The 25,149-nt window shown below is 41.0% G+C and overlaps 2 protein-coding genes across 2 annotated transcripts; both read right to left on the minus strand.

The window, feature by feature from the left end:
* Positions 1 to 432: 432 nt before the first annotated feature.
* Positions 433 to 6,203, minus strand: LOC117268993 (uncharacterized). The gene is made up of 2 exons (XM_033645800.2): positions 6,064 to 6,203; positions 433 to 3,308 (listed from the first exon to the last, which is right to left on the minus strand). The coding sequence occupies exon 2, from the start codon at positions 3,260 to 3,262 to the stop codon at positions 1,256 to 1,258; it is 2,007 nt and encodes a 668-aa protein (XP_033501691.2). The 5' UTR covers positions 3,263 to 3,308; positions 6,064 to 6,203; the 3' UTR covers positions 433 to 1,255.
* A 1,140-nt stretch (positions 6,204 to 7,343) lies between these two features.
* Positions 7,344 to 24,772, minus strand: ccdc134 (coiled-coil domain containing 134). Its single transcript, XM_033645924.2, has 7 exons — positions 24,436 to 24,772; positions 19,009 to 19,142; positions 18,715 to 18,836; positions 16,407 to 16,491; positions 15,746 to 15,927; positions 10,326 to 10,397; positions 7,344 to 8,825 (listed from the first exon to the last, which is right to left on the minus strand). Exons 2-7 carry the CDS (start codon positions 19,109 to 19,111, stop codon positions 8,700 to 8,702), a joined length of 690 nt encoding a protein of 229 aa, XP_033501815.1. The 5' UTR covers positions 19,112 to 19,142; positions 24,436 to 24,772; the 3' UTR covers positions 7,344 to 8,699.
* Positions 24,773 to 25,149: the final 377 nt, after the last annotated feature.

The raw sequence follows: 25,149 nt of genomic DNA on the forward strand, positions 1-25,149 counted from the left end.
ATGCCCTTGACACTAACATAAGTTTGTTTCAGTGTTTTGTGTGAAATAAAAATGTAATAAATAAATTAGACTTGCTGTCAATTCAAAGATTTAATTAGTTTCACCGCTTTCATGTGTACAAATAATACACTTCAAAGTTATCAGGTCTTTTATGCAAATGCAGCAACAGTGCAATATTAGCTGAATTAGCTGAATATGCTTACGGTTTAATAAATACAGATAAAAATAAAAGAAATGCAGCATAAGGTATAATTGATTTGAAAGTCTCAAAAACAAAATATACTCAAGCACAAGCCACTGCAACTTCAGACTTTATGTTCTTGTGGTAATAATCTAATAAAATGAAGTGACACAGTTGAGGTACTTGCAGAAAACACATCTAACAACAACAGAGGACAGGAAATGAGGCCAAAGTATTCAGTCATGGGAGAATGCTTTCGGTTTTGTTTATTTCACTGCAACAAAGATAACACACTAAAGAATTGTTGTTACATTTCCAGAAGCTGAAAACAAGTGCTGGTGGTTGCTAAAAACAGTGTTAATACATAACTGCAACTGTCTGGTTCACATATTACAGGATGTGACACACTGCAATAAAACCACCCACTGTCATCTGTAAGTGCAAACAGTTTAGGATTTAAATGAGAACTTAATTTCTTTTCATTTTCAACACCTACTAGTGTAATAAGATAAATTACTTTATCAGATTAATCTCACCAAGCAAACCCTGTAATAAAATGCTTAAGAAAATATCTTACTTTCTATGTACAGTTCTGCAATTCTTTTGTAAAAATACCAAAAGGAAAAAGTCAAATTTTAAACCCTTGTGAAATTCATTCATTCAGCTAAGATCTCACGGCTGAACTGTGTGACCGACATTTCTGACAGCATCTGACAGCCCGGTTTCCTGAAGCAAATATCTCTTTTTATTTACTCATTTGTTTAAATGTGCATGAAGACATCAGGTCTGCTTCACAACCAACCAGTCAGGAGATGAGTTACAACCTTATAAAAAATTGAGTGAGATAAAAACGTGTTTGTCTTTATTAGTCATCCCACACAGCACTGCAAATGTCACTGAACTCATTCACCAGACTCAAACAGTTACAAACAATATTTGCAATTACAATTTTTGCACTCTTATCTGTTATAACTTGTGATTGTATCTTTGAGATGTTTGCATTTCCGTGGCAAAGCAATATCTCTCACTGAAAGAAGCTACTGTGAAGTGAAGGAAAAAATATTAAGTCTATTTTTATTTATTCCAGTAGACCTCGTATGACTTCTTCTCTGTGTAACTGGCTTCTGTTGTCCCTGTGCCACATCTGACTTTTTCCTTTACTACCTTCACAACAAGACCTCCAGCTAGGGCAATGCCTGCTGCAGCCTTTCCTATCTCAGCCACTGCAGTCAGGATGCGTGTCGTTGCTGTCATAGTGCCCCAGGGGTCTGACACAACCCTGCTGGCCGCTGACGCCCCACTGGGCCCTGTTAACCCACATACAGCACCAGAGGACCCAGCAGCCACTGGGACATTCGCAGCCACCTCCCGAGCCAAGGCGGCTCCGGTTGTAGCACACTGAGGCGCCCCAGCACCTGCAGCCACACTCCCTACAGTGGCCACTGCGTGCTGCCCTGCTGCTGAGGCTACACTACTCTGAGCCACAGTGGCATTGGCTACACCTGCTGCCCCTACTGATGCAGCTCCACAGACGGCTCCTGTGCTGAAAGCTGCTCCCTCCAGAACTGCACCTAAAGCAGCTCCAGCTCCCATGGCGCCTCCCACACCTGCTGCCACTCCCACAGCAGAGGCCCCTATGGCACTAACCTGCCCCAGAGCATCCAGAGCGCCCTCCTTAGGACTGGAAGCTTCAGCACCAGCAATGGCTCCAACAGAGCCACCCAGTACTCCACCTGTTGCTGCCCCCAGAGCAACTGCGGTTTTACCTGTGGCTGCTGCCACTATGGCCCCCACAGCTTTCCCAACACCTGTGCCTCCTGCTACAGACATCCCAGCTAACTGACCTGCTGCAAAACCAACTGAGTTCCCCACAAAAGATGCCCCGGCTGCAGCTGCTAAAGGAGCAGCTGCCCCAAACACCGCCCCCACAGCCATGCCTGTGGCTCCAGCAGCCACCAGGATCTTAATTCTCTCCAGCACCTGAGCAGAGAGCGCAGCCTCCCTCCTTGTGCGAATCAAGGATGAATGGAGAGACTGTCGCCTGCTCAAGGCCCTGCTGCCGTCTCTGTGCCTGCCTCTGAAGTGGTCCCTACACTGATCAACTCTGTCTCTCAGGAAGCTGAAGGCGTTCCCTCTGCTTTCCTCTGTCCACCTCTCCATCCTAAAATCCTCATCATTTCCTCTCTCCAACTCCCTCCTCCGGACCCCCTGTGATCCACTATTGGTGCTTTCTGCTCCATTAGACTCCAAGTCACACTTCCTTCGCTTTGCAAGTTTAGCCTGTTCTCCCATGCTGCTACTGTTATTGTTCCCCCCCTGTTCTTCCCCCTCTGCTTCCCCTCGCTCCCTCAACATTCTTTTCTGCTCCTCCCTGATGGCAGCCTCTGCTTCTAAATACATGGCATTAGTATAAAACCCATGTTTAGTTTGCTTTGCCATCTTTTCCACCTTCATTAGGAGCTCTTTAACCTGCACTGAGTTACTGGGGTCCTTGTTGTTGAGTACATGGTACCTGCCCCCACACCTGTCAATCAGTGCCTTAAGCCCAGCAGGTGCAGTCTCTCTCAGGTAATCTTCAAACCCCATGCCCTCTAGCTCATCACCCCTGGTAAAAAGAACCACTGTGTGGTGACGGATTGCATCCTCTCCGAATATCTTGGCCAATTCGCAGGCAGCCTGGTTCTCATGAGCTGTGTATCGTCCTATCGGCACCACCAGGAGGAAAGCGTGTGGCCCAGGGGCAGAGAGAGACACACATTTAGCTATCTCTGAATGAATCTGCTCCTCGCTGAGGTGAGTGTCCCCAAACCCTGGCATGTCAACCACTGTGATTCTCCTCATCCTCCTCTGTGTGACAGTTTGGCCCTCCTTCTCAGCATCCTCTTCCTGTGCGAGCTCAGTGCTCCCAAGCTGGCAAATCTGGGTGACAGAGCTAGCGCTGATCTGTGACAGGAACTGCCTCCGGCCCAGGATGGTGTTTCCAGACGCGCTCTTGCCAGATCCAGTCTTTCCAATGAGGACCAGCCTGAGTTCTTCATTCCATCTGGGTTCAGAGTCGTCTTCATCTTTCTCGCCCCCCATTTCAACCGACTCTTTTTGTCCTCTTCCTAATCCCCTGGTGGAAAAACTGTACAACATAAAGTGTCTGTAAATTACTGGGACTTTTGATGTTTCATTTTGATAGGTTCACAAAAATAACATAGGCTGGCTAATATACACCATTTATTTAATTCATTTACATGCAATGTTGGAACGTAACCAACTACCTTTACTAAACTGGGTTCCTACATCTTAAGGCAAGTTAGACTGAAGAATTTTTAAGACTTCTTTTATGCCACTCTGAATGTAATTTTAGACCAATTTCACAATAACAAAAACTGATAGAACAAAAACATGAGCTGAGTCCTTAGGGTTAGGGACAATTTTGCCCATATTGCCAATAATTTTGAGATTTCACGATGTAACATTAGAGAAAAAAAGGTTCATAAAATCCTACTCCCAATGTCTTTGCATTTTTTGAGACTGCTGAAAGAATGATTTAAGACATTTTAATACCAAGTAAAGGGGAACACCACCTAAATTAAGAATTCTAATATGTTATTCCCAGGGCCAAGGAAAGCTTACTTAATATTTGTGAACATGAGCTGCTCTCTCTCAAAGCCAGAAACAACAGAAGGAAGTCTCAAACTTGTGATGTCATCAAGTATAAAGTCTGGAGCTTCTCCGTAGACAACAGATGGGAGCCGAATTTTATGGACAAACAGAATGTTTGTTTTCTTTTTTATACCCAAATGACCTTTATTGTACTGCAGTGTTCTCAGTTGTGAAACCCATGTACCCAATATACTCTGGACATTCCTCTGGGTGCTCTCAGTTCCATCTATTACATCTTTCACCATTCATTATCTATGCAGCAGCTCCAGACTTTTTACCCTATGACATAACAAATTTGAGTTTAGCACGCTAGTTTCTGTTTTTTTGGATGTAGTTGCTTGTGTTTACTAATATATTAGGGCTGTCTTAGACCATAGGAAAATTACCAGCCTGTACGGGTGTAGTTCCCCTTTAAAAACAAAACTGAAGTACGTAAACTGTACTTTTGTTTTTCCATTTTATGCACCTTATGAATGCTAGTCCCCTGCTTCTTGGAGGCAAATATTGTACTTTATACCCCACTAAATATATTTGACAGCTTTAATTACGTTGCAGATTGAGATTGCTAATACAAAATGTAATGAACTAATAAATTATGATATATGGATTAAGCTACCCAGCAGTAAAGTAGCTCCACTGTTGCCAGCTACAACATTAAAGTGATATACACATTAATGCATCAATAATTATAATACAGTAGCAGACATTCTGCACAATGACAACTTTTACTTTCATTATTGTAGGTACATTTTTATGTGACTACTTTTGTACTTTTACTTGGGTACGATTGTGAATGCAAGAGTATTATTACACTGTATTATCATATCATATTATCATTTTACTTGAGTAAAATATCTTAACACTTCTTCCACCACTGGTTACATATCACAAGCCCAGGACAGTCACAGCTGCATAGGTGACATTTTCAGACCAATTAAGGCCTTATTTTTAGTGAATTTTTAATGAATTCAACGTCTTTAAAACTTTTTAAGGGTCAGTGGAAACTCTGCCCGAGCCCCGCCCAAGCGCTTTATTTAAACACAGATCTCAGTTACTTTTTCTTTTCATTTCCTTTTTATGCTACTTTTAACTTCTGCTTCACTACATTCTGGAGGCCAATATTGTACTATCTGCTCTGCTGCATTTATCTGATAGCATTTATTACTACATACTTTGAAGATTTATATTAGGCCTATTAATACAAAATATAATCAACTAAATAAATTAGCACTACAATTATGATATAAAGTTATAATTATGGATTAAGCTACCCAGCAGTAAAGACAAAATGTAGCTCCATTGTTGCCAGCTACAACATTAAAGTGATGTACACATTAATGCATTTTAATTATAATGCAGTAACATAATATCTATGAATCTGTAAGGAGACATTCTGCACAAAATGTACTTTTACTTTCATTATTGTAGGTAAATTTTGATGCTAATACTTTTGTACAGTTACACAAGTATGATTGTGAATGCAGGACTTTCACTATTAAGGCAGTATTTCTGGATTGTAGTATATTAGTGCCTATTAGTATAATTAATTTGCTTGTGCCTATTAGTATACAATATAATAAACCAATAAAATCATGACATAAGGTTATGATTATGGATTAAGCTACCCAGCAGAACTTATTAAGATTAGCTCCACTGTTATCAGCTGCACCTTTAAAATTGGTAGTATATTATGATGCTGTGACTTCAGCACGACTTTGAATGCAGGACTTTTACTTGTAACAGATTACTTTTGCAATGTAGGATTGCCTCTTTTACTTAAGTAAACTTAAATATAGTAGTATAAGAATACTTCTTCCACCACTGGTGACATGTCACAAGCCCAGAAAAGTCAGTGTGTGTCAGGAATTTTCTGGACAGTCAAAACATCTCAACTGAATAGTTGTGCTAATGTTATGAAGGTTAGCCAACGTTACATAATGTACAAGTGAGCTAACATAGCTACCGTTACCCACTGGCATTGCTATTAATAGCTCAGATACTACCAAACGATAACTACATTACAACTAAACTCAAACATCAACGCAGAGATCAAGTTTTAATCTCAAATGTCACGCTGTAACCGCTGCTATCTGTTAGCATGGCGACGCTAGCTAATTTTAACCTACATTGACAGCTAACAGCTAATTCAACATTAGCAAGCTAACGTTAGCAGGTTGCTGATTTATTACGGAAATAGCAACAATCACGACATGAGGAAATTATCTCACCAGACTTCGTGTTATTTGACACCTCTCGGTCAAAGATGTCGAGTCTTCTCTGCATTCAAGCTCCCGTTATCTTGAAGCTACAGTTACATGTTGTGTTCAGCTCAGTTCATCCAAAACAAAAACACTGGACTTTTAGTTGTAGAAAGTCAGTTTGGTGACGGCCTGCCCTCTGTTGGCTGATCTCTACAACTGGCTCTGACTGACACAGACAGACACTGGGAATAAATTAATAAATAAAGATGGATTGATAGTTAGATATAGATACAGATAAAGATATACTTGTCTTATGTTGTTACATAAACTGGTGTCAAAAATATATATATATATATGTGTGTGTGTGTGTGTGTGTGTGTGTGTGTGTGTAATTTTTTTGGACAGCAGTTTATAAAACAACAACAATATATATATATTATTTATTATTACATATATTGGACAACAGTATATATTCATACATGACACAATATATATATATATATATATATATATATATATATATATATATACATAGAGAGAGAGAGACAGACAGAGAGCGAGACAGACAGAGAGAGAGAGAGAGATACTTATGTTGTTATATAAAATGTTGAAAAAATATATATACATCTTTTTCAACAGCAGTTTATATAACATGTGTGTGTATATCGATCAATAGATCGGTAGATATAGATATATTTGTGTTATCTTGTTATATAAACTGTCAAAAAATCTATATATACATTTTTTCGACAGCAGATTATATAACATAACACAAGTGTGTGTGTGTGTGTATATATATAGAGATAGATCTATAGATACAGATATAGATATACTTATGTTATAGAAACTGCTGCCGAAAAAATATAAATTAAAATTATAATATATGTTATCATACAACTATATATATTATTAAATTAAATATAATTAAATATTTTATATATATATATTTTTTAATTTTCCGACAGCAGTTTATATAACATAACACAAGTTTGTGCATGTACGTATATACCGGTATATACACATAGATAGATATATAGATATAAATACAGATATTGATATACTTGTGTTATGTTGGAATATAAACTGTCAAAAATAAATTGTGATTTTTTTTCAGTAGCAGTTTATATAACATAACACAAGTCTTGATAAAGCAGAAGAATTTCCTCTGCTGTTTAGATTTTTTTTTTTTTTTTTTTAACTTAAGAACTTTGTACATCTTGATAAAGATAAAGTGACATATAAGCACCATGACTGTCAGGGGGAGACTTGAGAGAGAGGGAAAGAAAATAGCAGTCAATTAGATTTGCTAAAATAAACATCATCAGGTCTTCTTTATTTTACCTCCACAAAATCAGGTTGTAAGGGTCTTAAGTATTTCACCCACTTAGCCAAGGATTTAAACACATTTTTCTGAAGATGAAGAGAAAAGGTGCAAAAGTATCTATCCACTCCTCTGTTGTGGGGGTTCAGGAAGCAGCCAGCACCTTGTGAGGGCTTTCTTGCAAGCAGATATAAAAATACCAAACATAAATTTGTCAGAACACTTTGCCTTGAAATCAGTGCAAAATACATGTATTTTTTGTACATATCAGTCACTTTATTTCATTAAATTTTGATAACAAAATGGCTTGTTCATTCTGCAGCAATGATATTCTTTCTCTGAATATACATATAATTTTATAACAGTCGTAATACTATTTCAAAATTACATCAATCTGAATTCCATAGATCTAAACCATTAAAATATGTTGATTTCCAGCAAAGATGAACAAAATAAAGACTAAAACAAACAAAAAATGAACACAGGAACAGGCGCAGGGCTGTAAGATGAAGGGTAAGATGTATATCTGGCTGACAGATTTTCCCCATCAGGATAAAATAATGTTTATTATCTCAGGGTCATTAAACTGAAGCAAGATTGGAGTACAAAAGAAAGCGAAATATGTAGGAGCAAACACTCACCGATGATCCCATTTGATGAAAGTATGAAAAAATGACATTAAAAAATAAACAAAAGACGGAATATTGTCCTTGAGGCAAACATACGATGTATTCTCAAAACCTTGAGCAGCAAAACCAAGATTCATAAACATACCTCTAGAAATCTCTTCAACAAACTACACTTCAAGGAAAAAATTGTCTTCCATCATCAATACAAGCTAACCAGAAAAAAATGAATTTAATAGGGGAAGGACAAATTTATATTTGGCGAATGTGTATTTGAAGCATATGGGTTTGAGACACATTAAATCTAGACCAGACACAATACAGTGGGGTTTTGCAAAGTTGTTTTTTTTAAGATTATACTAAAATTAATTATATTCCAAAGTACAGTTATGTAATCCTCAAGTTATCAAAAATGAGTTTCCCTTATCACCTCCTACTCCAGAGACCTCTTTTACCTCCTATACAACATTACATTTTCCAATTATACATCACTGTAGACGCACAGCGACTCAACCTCCACTTCCAGTTTAGTTTTTTGTGTCACCTTGAAGGTCCCTCTCTTGTTTTCAACAGAGCACCTGGCTTTTGTACAAGTCATGACAGCTTTAATTTCCTTCACTGTCGTCGGAGTCTACAAGTCAAGCCACCCCTTGTGGACTGTGCATATGCTCCTTCCTTCTTCGTACTCTGCTCTCCGCAAGCACTGAAGAGCGGCGCTATAGCTCGGTGCGGGAGCGGGAGATGCGAGGGCCTTTCCTGATTTCTTTCCTCTTCTCTTCTTTCCTCCTCCTCTTCTCCTCCTCCCTCAGGATCTTCTGGAAAGCCTCGGCAGTGTGGAGCACCTGACGCAGATGAGTAAAGGTTAGAGAGACAGACTGTTACTGAGGCTATGTGGGAGATGTTATTTTTGGGGCTTGTTTTAAAAAACAGAATGATAAAGCAACGTTCTGTCTGTGTTACTGTTGTTACTGGTTGGAAAGATGGATATGTTAAAGGGTGATACTGTATGTAACCTTTCACTTGTAATTTTGGGTCAGACAGACTTTTACTTTGGGCTATAGCAACTCAAATTCAATGGTGGCTAGTCTGTCTCTGGAGCCACCGTCCACTCTCCTCCTGACAAAGTAGTGTCCTAGAGGCAGGTAGTGAGAAGAAGGGACCAGGGGTTTGCGCTAGCTAGCTAAGTGTCTCATTTGTCACAGTAAATTCATCAATTAAGTGCCCCATATCATAAATTCAATACTCCCGGTGCTGTAAAAACATCCTAGAGTAACAAAGACATGAAATTTATTGTAGTTTTAGCCGGCTAATGTTAGCTAACATTAGCTTACTTGCTAAAGCAGATGAATTGCTAGCTAGCAAACATAACTAAATACCGTCTTGAGTAGCTAATGTCAGCTATCAATCCAGGCTCCTGGGACTGGTTTGCAAATTACTTTATCAGCCGTTACGAAGCAAACAACGCCAGATGCAGTGTAGCTAAGTTACAACTAGCTAGATAAGCTAACCTGCTAGCTAACGTTATCACTATATTAGTTGGCTAGTTTGCCAAATTACTTCACCAGCTAGCGTTATCCATGATACTAACTTATGTATTATGACAAATGTGTTGATTTAACCATAAATAAATTATGTAACGGTACAAAGCAAAGGTGTATTACCAACAAATGCTTTCTACTGGCCAAGAGCGATGCAATGCAGGGGCAACCTACTAGCTAACCATAACTTAAGCTAAGGTTAGCCAAAGAGATGTAAAGCTACACTGCATGGATCTGCTGTTGGTTGCTTCGTAATGTTAGCTAATATAGTTATTAGTAAATGGCAAGCTTGTTGGTGTCAGGGAGCCAATGGTCTACATATATGTGAAGTATTACAGATAATAACCAAAGAGAACTGGATACAGCGAAGGAGGCTGGGCCCCATTTATTCCTATAAAAGTTGCTCAGTGGTGCAGGAAGCCAAAAACTTTTATTTTCTGCATTTAGAATTATCTGGATGATTGGCACTGCTTCTACATCATTGGGCCCACAGAGCAAGAACATTAGACTCCTGCTAACCGAGCCTGACGGTAACATTACTCTAAATGTGACTAATTTATTTTCCAGCATTCTATCAACATGATGCCAATCAATCATGTTTATCCTTGTGTATGTCTTCTCACTGTTTTGGCTGGTGCCCAGGTGCTCGCTTGCGCCTACGTGGTGCAAGCATGAGCAACAGGATGCTGACTGCAGCTGAGTTAACGGCCAACAATGTCATTAATAACGAGGATTTCATTAAAGTTACATACAGAACCTTTAAGAGACACCAAGAGGCAAACAACATGCATGCATCTTACTCACATCGTCTCTCTCTGTGCGGTACGGGTTTGTAAAGTCTGGGGATTTCTCTGTTATTCCCAACTCCTGTGACATCTGAGAGATGAGCAGAAAAGACAGATGACAGAGGAGAAGAGGAAAAGGGGCACATTATCATTTTTTTTAAAAGAGATAAGGAATGCAAATGAAACACTGTCGCATCCCTTATTCTGCAGATAAAAAGCAATATGAGGCAAGCAGCTGCAGACACAATCGATATTTCCTCTGACTACTATAACTTATTTTATCATTTAATGATTTCAGCTTTAGACCCCATGAGTTACCCGAAATAGATAGCTGGCGATCAGACACTAATAGTGGGGTTATTGAGGCACAAGTGAGGGCTGGATACACAATTTCAGGGCGCTAACTGCCACTGCTTGGAGTGTCAGAATTAATCCACAATATAATCCTCTTGGCACATTGCTAAGGTCACAGATTAATCCTGCAAGAGTTTAGTTCATTAACCCACACATTAAACAGGGAATACCATTTTATCTGCTTTGCTCTTTTGAGTTTCAAAGGCCACAATACATCATGCACTAATTTGATGACAAATGACACATTTTGCAGTGACGGCAGAGCAGCATTACCTGACACTGAGGATGTGCTGTGTGCTCTGTCACATCTGTTCACCAGCCACATTAACACCACTGTTGCACTGTGTATCGTATTGACATGGTGTACATGTCTCACTATACCATCCTGCAGAGTAAAGTGCTCATTTCGTCACGCTTTTATATCAAATTCTGCGAGTAGACCTCACAATAAGGAAGCTTCACATAACATTTTGCTCAGATTCAAACGTACAGAAGATTGCAACAAGAAACTAAACTAAATCAGTCCTCAATATTAAAGCCAATTTAAAGTGGAAATAAACAAGTTTTTTTTGCTTTAACTTCTCATTATGAAGTAAATGTTGATTGCACAATCTAATGGCTATAGAATAATGACACCATCTGCGTTTAGACTGGTTGCCTCTGAGCCTTGCTTTCACTATGCAATTCTGTCTGCCATCGGGTACGATCTCCTGGGAAAAAGATTGCTTAATTTACGGTACAAATGAAGTGCATTAACCATTGCACAACCAAAACAGAAAGAGAACAGCACTTCTGTGTTCCCAGTAGCTATCGACAGCCGTCCCCAGTTACCAGAAATGAAATTCTTTGCAGTTACTGTCCCAACTAGTGGAAACTGTGGACGGTGGAACAACCAAAGTAACTGTGGAAAACAAAATAGAGTGTGACAATGTTGTTGGTAGTTGCTGGGCTATGTTGAAAAAGGAAAGCGTATTACCAGGGTATTTGGTATACGACAGTATTTGTGTGTGGCACTAAGAACTCAGACTAGCTTGTTAACTTATCCTATAACACTTCATTCCAACTAGGGGTGCTGCAATTCAACTTTTTCACTTCCGATCCGATACCGATACCACAGCCCTAGTACTGATCCGATACCGATCCGATACCAGCGCATATTTCTATCTCTCTGTTCTGACCAATAGGTTCACTTTTTTTTAGTACTTATTTTGTAATGTGGAATAACAAAAGGCTTGATCAAGTGCTATGACTCAAAATGAGAATAACATACTTCCCGAGATGAATAGTCCACAACAGTAGGTTATTATGACAAAACTTTTACACGTTTATACATTTAATACACGTTTTGCATTCAGCTGTTCCGTCTTTTTCGCTTTTCAGAAGGAAGTACTGCCACACCGCTGACATTTTTTTCAACTATCCACGCTGTTTTTCACCCGCTTGTTGTTATCACGTGACCTCCCCCTCCCGCTCTCCTCTCTTCTTCGCGTGTTACAATGAAGTGCTGGATGGAAAAGCTGGAGCGGATTTGTGGACTGAAGTGTTAGTATCGCAGTGCTAGTATCGTACTTTTCCCCTGCAGTGTGATCTGATCCACGTTTTTTGGCTGGATTGCAGCATATTTTCAATCCGCGATCCGGATCGCAGCATCCCTAATTCCAACAATAACCAACTTTGGTTTCGTTGAAATAAACCCTTAATTCACAGAGTTAGAGATTAAAATATGCTGTTTATCCCCTGGGTCTCTCTCTGCCATTGTTAGCCCGCTGCCTACAGTCCTGTAACCTTATCCCCACCTCTTAAAGATGCCACGTCTGTTAGCTCCGCTGCCTGTTCCAACAGTAGAGGCTGACCTCTGGTGGCATGTGCTGTGCACTACATACGCTGCATCCTAAATACAGCATATCCATATGAGTTTAATAGAAAGAGGAGTGTCTGTATTTTTGACGTAGGGCTGGGCAATATAACAACTATGTACGATCAATAGATATTTTCAAGCAAGATATAAATTTAGACAACACCGTTTATATCAATATAGAGTCAAGTTGTGTTACATGACGCATACCAGTGTGCATCTTTAACTCTCCACACAGCTCCACTCCACTCACTCACTCACTCACTCACTCACTCACTCACAAGTTCTCCAGCAACACTTTATAGAGCCGTAGCCTGACGTGCACCTCTCCAGATATGTAACTACACGTCACAGTGACACAGATCTCCTGTTTATGTTTGTAGCTGAAACCATTTCCCTCAGTGGAAATGGAGCTTTTACTTTAATTTCACAGATAAGAAACAATAAATTGTAAAGACAATAAAGCCTCTACAAAATAGTATTTTAAGTGTGATTTATCCTGGCTTCATATGAGCAGAGGAAATCTCCGCTCGTAGCTAGGCTAATTAATACACTGTAAAATGCTATAGGCTTGTGCTAATAACATTAGCATGTTATATTTGTTTGGAAAACGTGTTTTTTGTTTTGTCGGTCAAACTAGTGAGCTGTAATGGAGCTGAACTTTGTAACGTTACCTTTGTTCAGTGTTGCTGTTGTCCCTGGCTTCATGTGAGTGGAGGTACAGGGTAATAAAATCCCTGTCTTTGCATTTTATTTTGATCATAGTCTGTTTTTATAAAACTGCTTGTGACATCTCAAATGTGGCTTTGATTTGCAACTGAATACATGTAGCTCATTTCCTAGAAAATACCGATATATATGTGTATATATATATATATATATATATATACACACACACACACACACACACATATATATATGTATATATATATATATATATATATACAGTACAGGCCAAAAGTTTGGACACACCTTCTCATTCAATGCGTTTTCTTTATTTTCATGACTATTTACATTGTAGATTCTCACTGAAGGCATCAAAACTATGAATGAACACATGTGGAGTTATGTACTTAACAAAAAAAGGTGAAATAACTGAAAACATGTTTTATATTCTAGTTTCTTCAAAATAGCCACCCTTTGCTCTGATTACTGCTTTGCACACTCTTGGCATTCTCTCCATGAGCTTCAAGAGGTAGTCACCTGAAATGGTTTTCCAACAGTCTTGAAGGAGTTCCCAGAGGTGTTTAGCACTTGTTGGCCCCTTTGCCTTCACTCTGCGGTCCAGCTCACCCCAAACCATCTGGATTGGGTTCAGGTCTGGTGACTGTGGAGGCCAGGTCATCTGCCGCAGCACTCCATCACTCTCCTTCTTGGTCAAATAGCCCTTACACAGCCTGGAGGTGTGTTTGGGGTCATTGTCCTGTTGAAAAATAAATGATGGTCCAACTAAACGCAAACCGGATGGGATGGCATGTCGCTGCAGGATGCTGTGGTAGCCATGCTGGTTCAGTGTGCCTTCAATTTTGAATAAATCCCCAACAGTGTCACCAGCAAAACACCCCCACACCATCACACCTCCTCCTCCATGCTTCACAGTGGGAACCAGGCATGTGGAATCCATCCGTTCACCTTTTCTGCGTCTCACAAAGACACGGCGGTTGGAACCAAAGATCTCAAATTTGGACTCATCAGACCAAAGCACAGATTTCCACTGGTCTAATGTCCATTCCTTGTGTTTCTTGGCCCAAACAAATCTTTTCTGCTTGTTGCCTCTCCTTAGCAGTGGTTTCCTAGCAGCTATTTGACCATGAAGGCCTGATTGGCGCAGTCTCCTCTTAACAGTTGTTCTAGAGATGGGTCTGCTGCTAGAACTCTGTGTGGCATTCATCTGGTCTCTGAGCTGAGCTGCTGTTAACTTGCCATTTCTGAGGCTGGTGACTCGGATGAACTTATCCTCAGAAGCAGAGGTGACTCTTGGTCTTCCTTTCCTGGGTCGGTCCTCATGTGTGCCAGTTTGGTTGTAGCGCTTGATGGTTTTTGCGACTCCACTTGGGGACACATTGAAAGTTTTTGCAATTTTCCGGACTGACTGACCTTCATTTCTTAAAGTAATGATGGCCACTTGTTTTTCTTTAGTTAGCTGATTGGTTCTTGCCATAATATGAATTTTAACAGTTGTCCAATAGGGCTGTCGGCTGTGTATTAACCTGACTTCTGCACAACACAACTGATGGTCCCAACCCCATTGATAAAGCAAGAAATTCCACTAATTAACCCTGATAAGGCACACCTGTGAAGTGGAAACCATTTCAGGTGACTACCTCTTGAAGCTCATGGAGAGAATGCCAAGAGTGTGCAAAGCAGTAATCAGAGCAAAGGGTGGCTATTTTGAAGAAACTAGAATATAAAACATGTTTTCAGTTATTTCACCTTTTTTTGTTAAGTACATAACTCCACATGTGTTCATTCATAGTTTTGATGCCTTCAGTGAGAATCTACAATGTAAATAGTCATGAAAATAAAGAAAACGCATTGAATGAGAAGGTGTGTCCAAACTTTTGGCCTGTACTGTATATATATATATATATATATATATACACATATATACATATATATATATACATATATATACACACACACACATACATATATATATATATATATATATATACACATACATACATACATATATATGTATATCATGTATCGGCAGTCAGCCTGTAAATACAGAGATATGAATTTTTGTCCATATCGACCAGCCCTATTTTGAAGGTATTGGAAATAATACAGTTGGGATTTCTAAATTCCCTGGTTTATTGTAATACAATAATAAAGTGATAGCGCCCAAGCATAGCACCAACTATAATACCATTTCGTAATGCAGAGGGGAAAAACAAAAAATGAGTTTCCACTTTAAACAGGCACAAATTGAAAGAATGAATAATTTTCATATGTTCAATACTTTTACCTTTCGCCCCTAAATGTGGTGTAAGTCCACATTTTCAGCAGCTTCATCGAAGCAACAACACTCTCTTTCTGTTCAGCACTGCAGGTGATCTCACAAATATTTTATAAATTCAGCCAGTCAAAAGCAACGCTTTCGCAGTTGGCACCCAAAGTGCAAATCCATTTTTTACACCCTTACTGCAGAGGACATCGGTGGACTGTGACAACACTGTAATCGACAGGTAGCATTAGGTAATATAAGAATAAGAATTTAGTCTTACTAGTGTGAGGACATGTTGGTGGGCTCCTCCTGTGAAAACCCCCGTCTGGTTACAGAAATTAAGCCCCCAGCGCAGCAGACCGCCCCAGTCGGTGTTCCGGTCGTAGTAGTGGTGGACAATACGTGGGAAACGCAGCGCCACATCACCAAAAAATGCTGTGTTCTCCACCACGTGGGAATACGCTGCAGAGATTTATAGAAAGAAAAAAGAAAGAAACAAAAGAAAGAAGACTGAGGAGAATTCTAGCGATACTTTTTGCACAGATGAAATACATATGACATGCTGACGAATAGGAAAAAAGAACAGAATGCTAATAAAATGATGGTTGATTTTGTTCACTCAAATAGAAATAAAAATGAAAAATAGGGGATGATGGTATTCGTGACATTCAGGCAGACGTTACAGTTGATATTGTTGGCACCTGCTGGCACCAAAAGAGGGCAAGGATGAAAGAAAGAAAGAGTGTCAGAGGTGGAGTGTTTGGAAACAGGTAACACTAGACAAACCAGTCTGAGCAGAGGTGGAGGAAACAGAAACAGAGTGTGAAAAACACACTAGAGATGCTACTAAATAAAGATTTATAGGCTTATATAAGTAGAGCCAACGACATTGCAAAAAAAAAGAAAGGATGAAGCAGCTGAGGTGTAAAAGTGAATCAGACCTTCTTTGATCTTGTCGTCCATTGGGAAAGGGTCATCAGGCTGCATGTTGGCCGCAACCAGGATTTGTCTGGAGTCCTCCAACACCTTAAGAATGAGGAAAAACTGCTCAATATCCAGATTTCTTTACTTAACAGTGTGTGCTGTTGATTGAGGTTGCTGTGGTAAAGCAGGTGAAAAATACAGGTAAAAGTTTATAGGAAAATGTGCTGATATGATGATATTTAAACAACACTTTGCCTGCTGAGATCAGGCTTTGAATAAAGAAACAAATAATAAGTAACTGAGAGAATAACGTTAAAGGGACAGTTCACACCAAAATCAAAAACACCAATTCTTCCTCCTATCTACAGTGCTACTCATCAATGTAGATTGCTGTCAAATGTTGGCAGTATCGTCCATAGAGACGTCTGCCTTCTCTCCACTATAATGGAACTAGATGGCACTTGGAGCTCAACTCTCCAAAAAAACCCAAAACAAAACAAAGAAAAAACCTACTTTTAAAAATTCAACAGCAATGTCTCTTTTCAGAAATCCTGACCTGGTTACTCAAGATAATCCACAGACCTTGTTGTGAGCAGTTTCATGCAGGAACTATTTTCTCTCTACTGGACAACACTCGCCAACTGTATCACCACAAAGAGTGAAGCGTGCATCTACTCATGTTCGAGAAGCTCATGCTCCTAACAGCACAAGATGTAAGCATTAAAGGGATAGTTCTGATTTTTTTAAGTGGGGTTGTATGACGTACTTATCCATAGACAGTGTATGGATAGATTGTGGTATGCAAACCCCAGTTTGAAGAAGTGGCAGGATTACCGAATAATCGCACAGAACCTAAGAAATTTCCTGCTAGAGAGGCCGCAGCAATCTAAAAGAATCTATATCAGTTTAGGTGTACACGATATTGTCAATATTTTTACCGCTTACCCTTTCGTTAGACAGCACGTTCAGACGGGGAAGCCTTATCAATGCCCTTATCAAAGCCACAATACTCCACTTACAAACACAGGAGCTACTGGTCTACCATTTCCTCCATTGGTACATTATTTTGTGTTATGGTGTGACTTTGGTGAATCCAAACTAACCCTTCTGAATGCCAAAGTCACACACAATGACACAAATGAAATAACAGATTGATCTCCTGCATCGTGATGTTAAATTATTTTTTGTTAGATGAAACAGATGAAATAAATGTACTTACCCTTAACCAATTTTTTAGGTGGTAAAAATTTGTTCTCCGGTGGACAACAGTACATTGCATAGCTTCTGTGTCAGACTCTAGCCTGCCTCTCCAAACACGGGGCATGCTGACTGACATCTACTGTATGTAACACACTGACTATGGATAAGTACCTCACACAACCCCACTTATAAGGATCCGAACTATCCCTTTAATAGCATCTTCCTTTGCTAAGCTGTCATGTCAGCTAGCCCACTGGTGCTAGGTGGGCTAGCAGCAGATGCATGCTCCCTTCTGCACTGCTCACAACAAGATTATACTGCAGAGAAGGCAGACATCTGTACGTCCAAAATCTCCAACGCAACTCACACCAAAACAATCTAGACTGATAAATAATACTACAGGTGAGAGGAATCACATGTATTTTTGATTAGGAGATGAACTGTCCCTTTAAACAGATTGAAACCTGTCTAACTGTTGCTTCTGAAGTTGTGTCAAGACGAATCAATGTGTCCACACACAACACAACATGTCTTTGGACAGAAAACACTTTGTGTCATACTGTGGTTGAAACACAGACTGAACACAACAAGACATCAACTGAGATCAGAGTCAGCGCAGCGTCTTTGGGGATAGTATATAAAAGAGATAAAAGCAGGATCACTGTTAAGCACTCTATCTGACACACACATACGAACACACACATACACTGGTATAGAAATGCTGACAATGCTCTCCAGCTACTGAAGGTTGACTGTGCTAGTTGTCCTTGAGAGGCACACAGATGCATAGATAACTGTCCTCTGGGAAAATGAGGCATACTGTAAAAGCAAAGCTCACAGCTCAGTGTGAGTGAATGGCACTCCAAGCAGCTGAGCCTGAATTAACATTCAAATGAATGCGTGGAAACATGCTGATGAATGTAATCGTTGGATTTGTGGCTTTTGATTCTGTGTCGGGCTGCGGACCTTCTGATCCTTCAGTCTGCTGAGAGCACAAGACGGTCGAGCTCTCAGAAGTAACTCTTGCCATCTTTTTTAATACTAGTAGCCTTGTCTGTTCTTGATTTAGCTGCTGCCCACAGACTATGTGAGCATTTGACGTGAGAGTGCACACACACAGCCTACCTTGAAGAGTCCTTTGAGCATGATGTCTATGATCTTGTACTGCTGGTTGATGTCATTCAGCTCTACCAGATTCTTGAGGGCGTTGAGCTGATCTTTCCTCTTGGTCTCAAACAGCCGCTTGTCTAATAAGAGGAGGTCAGGAAGACACACGCTCTCCACATGGGCATCACACACATAAATGCTCTTTCATGCACCCATCTGTCACATTAAACAGGCACAGAAACGTTCACACACACAGGCAGACACGTTCACGTCCACACTGTGCATTTGGCCGCACCGACAACAGAAGGATACAGATCTCCAGGTTGGAGTCATGCCTCAGTCTGTGCGTGTCCGAGTCTGCCGAGCTGAGGGCGGCGGCGGCAATCGCCAGGACCACCGCACACAGACTCCGCATGGTCAGCAGAGGTTGGCCTAGAGACACTCTTCTGAAGAATAAAAATGACAGGCCGTGAGATTGTTAAACATCAAAATATTGGCACACATTCACGTGATTTCCCTTATTTAAGGCTACAGAGAGAAGAATGTCCATCTCAAAACAGAATTCTCTGACTACGACTTTCACACCGAACACATTTTCTTTTGATACCAAGATCCTGCTTTCATCTGAAAACAGTAGGCTTTCACTGAAATAGTTTTCTTATTCATGAAGCCATTTTTCGTCTTCCAAAAGCCGCCAGAAAGGCTCCCTCTCTTGTGATACTTGTGGAGTACGTGAAATAGAGAGACATGCTAGGGATAAGTGGTCAATATGGAACACTAGAGGGGAGCTGGCATCTGAAGTGGGGCTCCTTATGTTCCTTTTAAAAGACACATCTGATGTCTGGCACTTGCATAATCCCCAGAGGAGCATTTACAATCTCTGTACCAGACTCCCTCCCCCTGCTCTTGCCTCCCCCCGTCCCCCTGGTCTCTCTATCTGAAAGCAGTGGTCGTCTTAGACATTTTCATCCAGTTGCAACTTCCTTTTCCCTCAGAGAATTTTTTTTTTTACGTTAGAAAGGAAGGGATGAAAGCGAGAAGATAAATACAACAGCTAAAAATAGGACCTCATCAAATGAAAATTTGATGAAAGCCACAAATTTTAAGAAAACATTAGCAGAAAACAGAAGTAACTGGAGGGAGGGAGTGGGAAGATAATGTTAATGAAAAGCTACAAGATATAATTCACATAATTCATGCATAATTTAGCAAGGGCTCCATCACTGATACAATCAGAAGGATGTGGAGGGGTATGGGGCTTGGGTGGGGGTGGAGGGCACGCAAGGAGAGCCAGATTGTGAGAAACAGGAGGAAGACGGGAGGAGAGAGATGAGCACAGGGGCGTCGAGGCTTTTGGAGGGGAGGGGGGAGGTAGAGGAGTGTGAAGGCGAGACCCTGCAGGAAATAACAGCTTTTCCTGGTGAATATTTCATTCATTCATACCTTTGCTGAGACACAGCGGCAAAACTTGGAGATGCACAGATAGGAAAGCGAGCGCAAGATAGAGGAGGAGAGCGAGCCTGTGCAAGAGGATAATGAGCACCAGGGACTTGATTTTGCACTGACAGAATTAATCTTTTGCAAGCCCGGCTGCCAATTCTTGAGTCTGAAGGACTAGGAAGTGAGCAAACGTCTCGGGTGTGAATGTTAATTTAGACTGAATGAGCCCCCCTTAAGAATCTCACTCAAATCAGAGGAGAAAAGCATATGCTTGTAGACACACGCTACCACTCTTCAGAGCGCTGATAACGCGGACCAACAGCGATCATTTTATACTAAATCTTCCTCCTGCTTCTTTGCTTTTGCAGCACATCCTGACAACTGTGCAAAGACTGGAATCTAACAGTAGATCTCAGGATATTATTCTGCCAGTGTGACATGAGAGACTGTGCTGAAAAAGAGCCGACAAACTCCCTTCTGTTACAGCTACTCTGGCTTTAAAGGGAAACTCTGCCAATTTTAAACCAGCTTTGTATCATAACAATGTGCGCAGTATGCTTTAATAAACTTCCCTCCATCTTACCAGATCTCCCTGCTCGTCTCTCAACCCAAAGCAGCTGGGTGACAGATTTTCTCTGGGTCTAGGGCTGTTGCTCGAACTACAGATTGTACTTCCGCATTTTCATATGGCCACCACCACCACGGACACAAAAGGCATAGAAGTGGATCGAGAGAGATGCCCCTCTCTCTATCTCTTCCTTAAACTCAGACCAAATGATAAAACAAGGAAGTGCTGAACAAATATAAACCAAGACTTCTTGTTACTGTATCATCTATTTCTCGTCTAAAATGCATTCAGGAACATATTTTAGAGCAGTGGTTCCCAACTGATGGGTCACAGGTCCATTCTGTATGGACCACAAGTGACTTGTGAATGTCTCAAGTTTGCAAAAACACACACCTTATTTTGAAGTACAGTGAATATCCAGCACAGAGCTTTCGTTTTGAAGTACCATTTCCTGCTGTAGAGTGAGTGACTAACCGAGAGCTACTTAACAAAGACAGCAAACTAACTCGACAACATTGCCAAACGCAAGTATGACGCTGAATGTATTAAACTGTGTGGACCTTGAACAAATGAGAATTTGTGAACAGGAAGTGGGCGCTATACTGTGCTATACAAATGGTAAAACTAGGCAGTGCTGATCAAATATGAACCAAGATTTTGTTACTGTGATGCCTATTTTTCATCTAAAAATGTTTTCGGAAACATATTTTAGCTCATCATTTAACTGTAATTTTAAACTGTCTGTTACAAGCCGGCCACCATGTTGTATCCTGTGTCAAAACGGACAAGGTTGCATTACTTCGCCCATCAACAGGAGGGTTTATTGGTCTAGTGCGGCGCAGTGCAACCTAGTAGTTGTAGGTTTTCTACCTCTTGAGCAAAAGTAAATGCCACAGCCCTTTTCTCTGGTCGGCAACAATTTCAATTGTATTTGCGCCTTTCTACTGCACAGATAGCCCCGTTTTACAAAAAGACCATCTTTCCAGCAGTTAAATATGTCTTTAAGAAATTTGAGAGATGTTACCAGCTGGTCGTCATACTGTTTCCTGTCTCAAAATGGGCAAGCTCACAGTACATCATCCCCCTGCGGTTGCATTTCAGGCCCCTGGAAGTGCAGCGGGCTTTGAAGCCGATTTTTGTAATGGCCAAACAGTAGCATTACAACTTCCAGGTCCGTCATGTGATACCATTGGCCCCAAAAAGACTTTTTTTTTTAGCTTACACTGGGAAAGAGATGTCTGTAAATCAATTTCATAAAAAAATTTTTTGAGCGTCACAACCCCAAGAATTTCGAATGTCTAAAAGAGCCGTACAATTTAAGCATTTAATCCCCATTCAAGTTGGTGACGAGCAAAACCGGAAGTTAGCCGCTTGGCTGTTGGAAGATCCAGGTAATCTTATACCTGGGAAGTCAAACTTCTTTGGCTCCATGTGCCACTGTGCAACTTATACAGGAATTAACAGTGCCCAGCCTCAAATGCTGTAACCAGTTCTTTGTACATCCATGCAGCACTGATTGATCCCGTGTGGCGCAGTAGATTCTGGTAGTGGTAGGTTTTCTATCTCTTAAGCAAAAGCGAATGCCACAGTCCTTGTTCTCTGTTTTCTCTGGTTGTGTAGCACTAACTTCAAAAGTATTTGCCTCTTTCTCTTAGATAGGTGGCCCAGTTTTATGAAAAGAGCATCTTTTCAAGCAGTGAAATACTTTAATAAGTGGTGGTCTCTGCGGTCACCTAAGTCTCTTATTTAAAAATAAAACTTCTTTTCCTTACAGAGTCAGCAAAAACAAGTGTTCCTAAGGACAGCTGAGTGAAGACAATGTTCGATTAAGGCCAATTTGTGCGTTCTGAGAACATCTTTTGGGTAGCTTCCCAGCTTTCTGAGAAATGCAGCACTAAATATCCTTAAGTGCTGGTCGAAAGCCTCAATATTTCTAGATAACAGCCAAGGAAAAGGAGGGGGGCTCGTCTCTCCTGTGGCAGCAGCTTGTCGGGTTATTTGATGTTCCTGTGTGCTTCCATGCAGTCAGCCATGTAACTCCCTGACAGATATTTATGGGCAAAAAAGGGTTATCGCCACCGGCACAATTTCAAGCAGTCAACACATACTGTGTATCCTGCAGCTGCTGGTGTTTCCATGCAATAGGGCAAAGTGCTGAGAGTTTGAGAACTAGCGTAGGAAGGACATTAGGAGCGGATCAATCATCTCTAATGTGGCACAGGCAGCACAGAAATGAGAGTCTAAATGCATCCATTAACTGTAAGCTTGCAACCCTAATTACACAGGATGATCATTTAAGAAAATCTAAGTCACAGGACTGGTAAAGCTCTCATGTTCTGAGATCATATTACACTTGGCTTTAGCCTGACCGACTGGGAGCGACTTGGACACACTGCAGAGAAAATTTCAAGTGCTCCCTGAGGGGAAAGGAGACCTTTGACAGATAAACCACTAAGATAACATGATTTCCACTCATGGTCGTGGCAGTAACATCCCGTCTTCCACCACCTTTCTTACTTTAGGTGGACAGCAGCAAATACTGCACACACAGCAGCCAAGTGCTCACATTATAGGACCATTAATACATCACAGCTGCTCTGCAAGATGAGTGCATTGGATGGATTTCCCTCAGCATGACCCACTGATGGTCAGCATCCAAGGTGGGAGGGCCTGGTTCGGCTTTGGTCTGTCAATGTGGCACTCAAGTCGGGCAGTGTACTTCTTGCCGAAGCCGTGTAAGCCCACGTAAATCTCTTGGCCGGAGGAGATTTTCTTCTCTGCCAACAACAATCTCCTGCGGCAGAGAGGCTGAAGTTTGATTTCCTGTGTGGGAGATCCAGGTTCCAGCTTTGTCAGATAAGTAGGCTAGCATGTCTAATCATACTACACACCCGTGAAGATAGCTCCACTCTGAGTTTCCCTGTGGCGTTAAGAACATGAATTCTACGATGCAATGCCGGTCTGTAATTTCTCCTAATCCCACAGGACAGGAAGGAGGGAAAAAAATCTGAGAATCTTCAATCAAGAGTGGGAAACTGTTAACCAACTCTGTGACATTAATTTCAAGAGGCAAAACTAACCCTTGAGGCAAAGGTGACTCCTGAGAGGATGGAACAAGCAAGATGCTTATCAGACAGCTGGATGTGCAGCAGGAGTGGATCCAGATTCCCCTCAGGCTGCCCGCCTGCTGTGGGAGGTTTGAGGTTCAAGGACTGACACATCATCTCTCTCTCTGCGTGCATCTGCGGGGCTCTCTCCCTGTTATCATTCATGCAGAAGCACTGCCACGGACATGCGTAATGGTGATGGTGATGACAGAGCCTGGATAAAGACTGGCATGTGGACCATCAATTACAGAATTGCTTAATTGATTTGCATGCACCCTGCCTGACCTGGCTGTCCTGCTCAAACGCGCAACTGTCTGCAGGCAATGATGAGTTAATTCACTTAATTTCAACCCGCGTTCAGTGTGAAGCCTCTGATGTAAAACCGTATCTACTGGTGGTACACATCAACTCCGCAATACTACACCACAATTATTTATATAAGACTTCCTCCAGGGGTGCGCTTTGGGGAATTAACCAAGTACTAGAAGTCGCTCCTCGACAAATGGATCCCGCCTGTCATTACAGCTGTATGCCCCGCCAGGATCCATGAGGCAGCGGCCAGCTCAGGTGATCCAGCCGATAAAGCGCTGGACGTTACAGCCACAAAACTCGCGGATCACTCACCGTGTTGTAGCGAGAAACGGCGGCGCCACACGGCAGCGATTAGCGGGCAGCGTCTGCTCCAAAGTAGTGCAGTTTAACCTTTTTTTGGGGGGTAATCTCTCCACACGGTTGAGGTCAGCTCGCCGATGACGGGGACGGGACAGTCGGCGTTCCCCTCTGGATCCTCAGGTGACGGCAACACGGAGGTGGAGTTGTTCATTTACATGCGGCTCGTGCTGCTCCACTCCGCCAGCGCCACGATCGCACCGGCTGGCTCGCCTTGGACGAATGACAGCCAGCGGGCGCTAACCGAGGAGGAGGATGTTGTTTCCGCACGGAGGAGTTAAAGGGAGACACCGTCAGAGCGTGGGGGTGCGTTCCGTTTCCCTCAATGTGTTTCCTCAGAGATGATGATGGGCTGACACTTGGCAAGATACATTTTTGAATAGATACATAAATAAAGAAAGAATTAATAATGAATAAATAAAATGTAGGCTAATAAAACGTATTAATATACATTTAATACGAATATATATATAATAATGTGTATAGTGCAATATTCTTCATCTTGCACATATATATTTTTATTCCTCCTACTTGTGTTGTACATTGTAGCATTATACACATATTTTTATATTTCTAACTTCACATACTAGTTTTATATATTGTATGACTTTTTTAAAAAATATTTTTTACACACTACACATACTCAGCACGTTAGTTTTTTATTATGAT

This window comes from Epinephelus lanceolatus, chromosome 18, assembly GCF_041903045.1.
Source record: "Epinephelus lanceolatus isolate andai-2023 chromosome 18, ASM4190304v1, whole genome shotgun sequence".
Lineage (NCBI taxonomy): Eukaryota > Metazoa > Chordata > Actinopteri > Perciformes > Serranidae > Epinephelus > Epinephelus lanceolatus.

Bases quoted from the DNA above. Each gene is read 5' to 3' on its own strand.
- LOC117268993 (XM_033645800.2), bottom strand. From the start codon at position 3,262: ATGGGGGGCGAGAAAGATGAAGACGACTCTGAACCCAGATGGAATGAA.
- ccdc134 (XM_033645924.2), bottom strand. From the start codon at position 19,111: ATGCGGAGTCTGTGTGCGGTGGTCCTGGCGATTGCCGCCGCCGCCCTC. The intron at 10,398-15,745 runs GTAAGACTAAAT...CTCATCTCTCAG, and splicing joins ACCAACATGTCCTCACACTA to ATGTCACAGGAGTTGGGAAT. The intron at 8,826-10,325 runs GTGAGTAAGATG...CATCTGCGTCAG, and splicing joins ACCGCACAGAGAGAGACGAT to GTGCTCCACACTGCCGAGGC.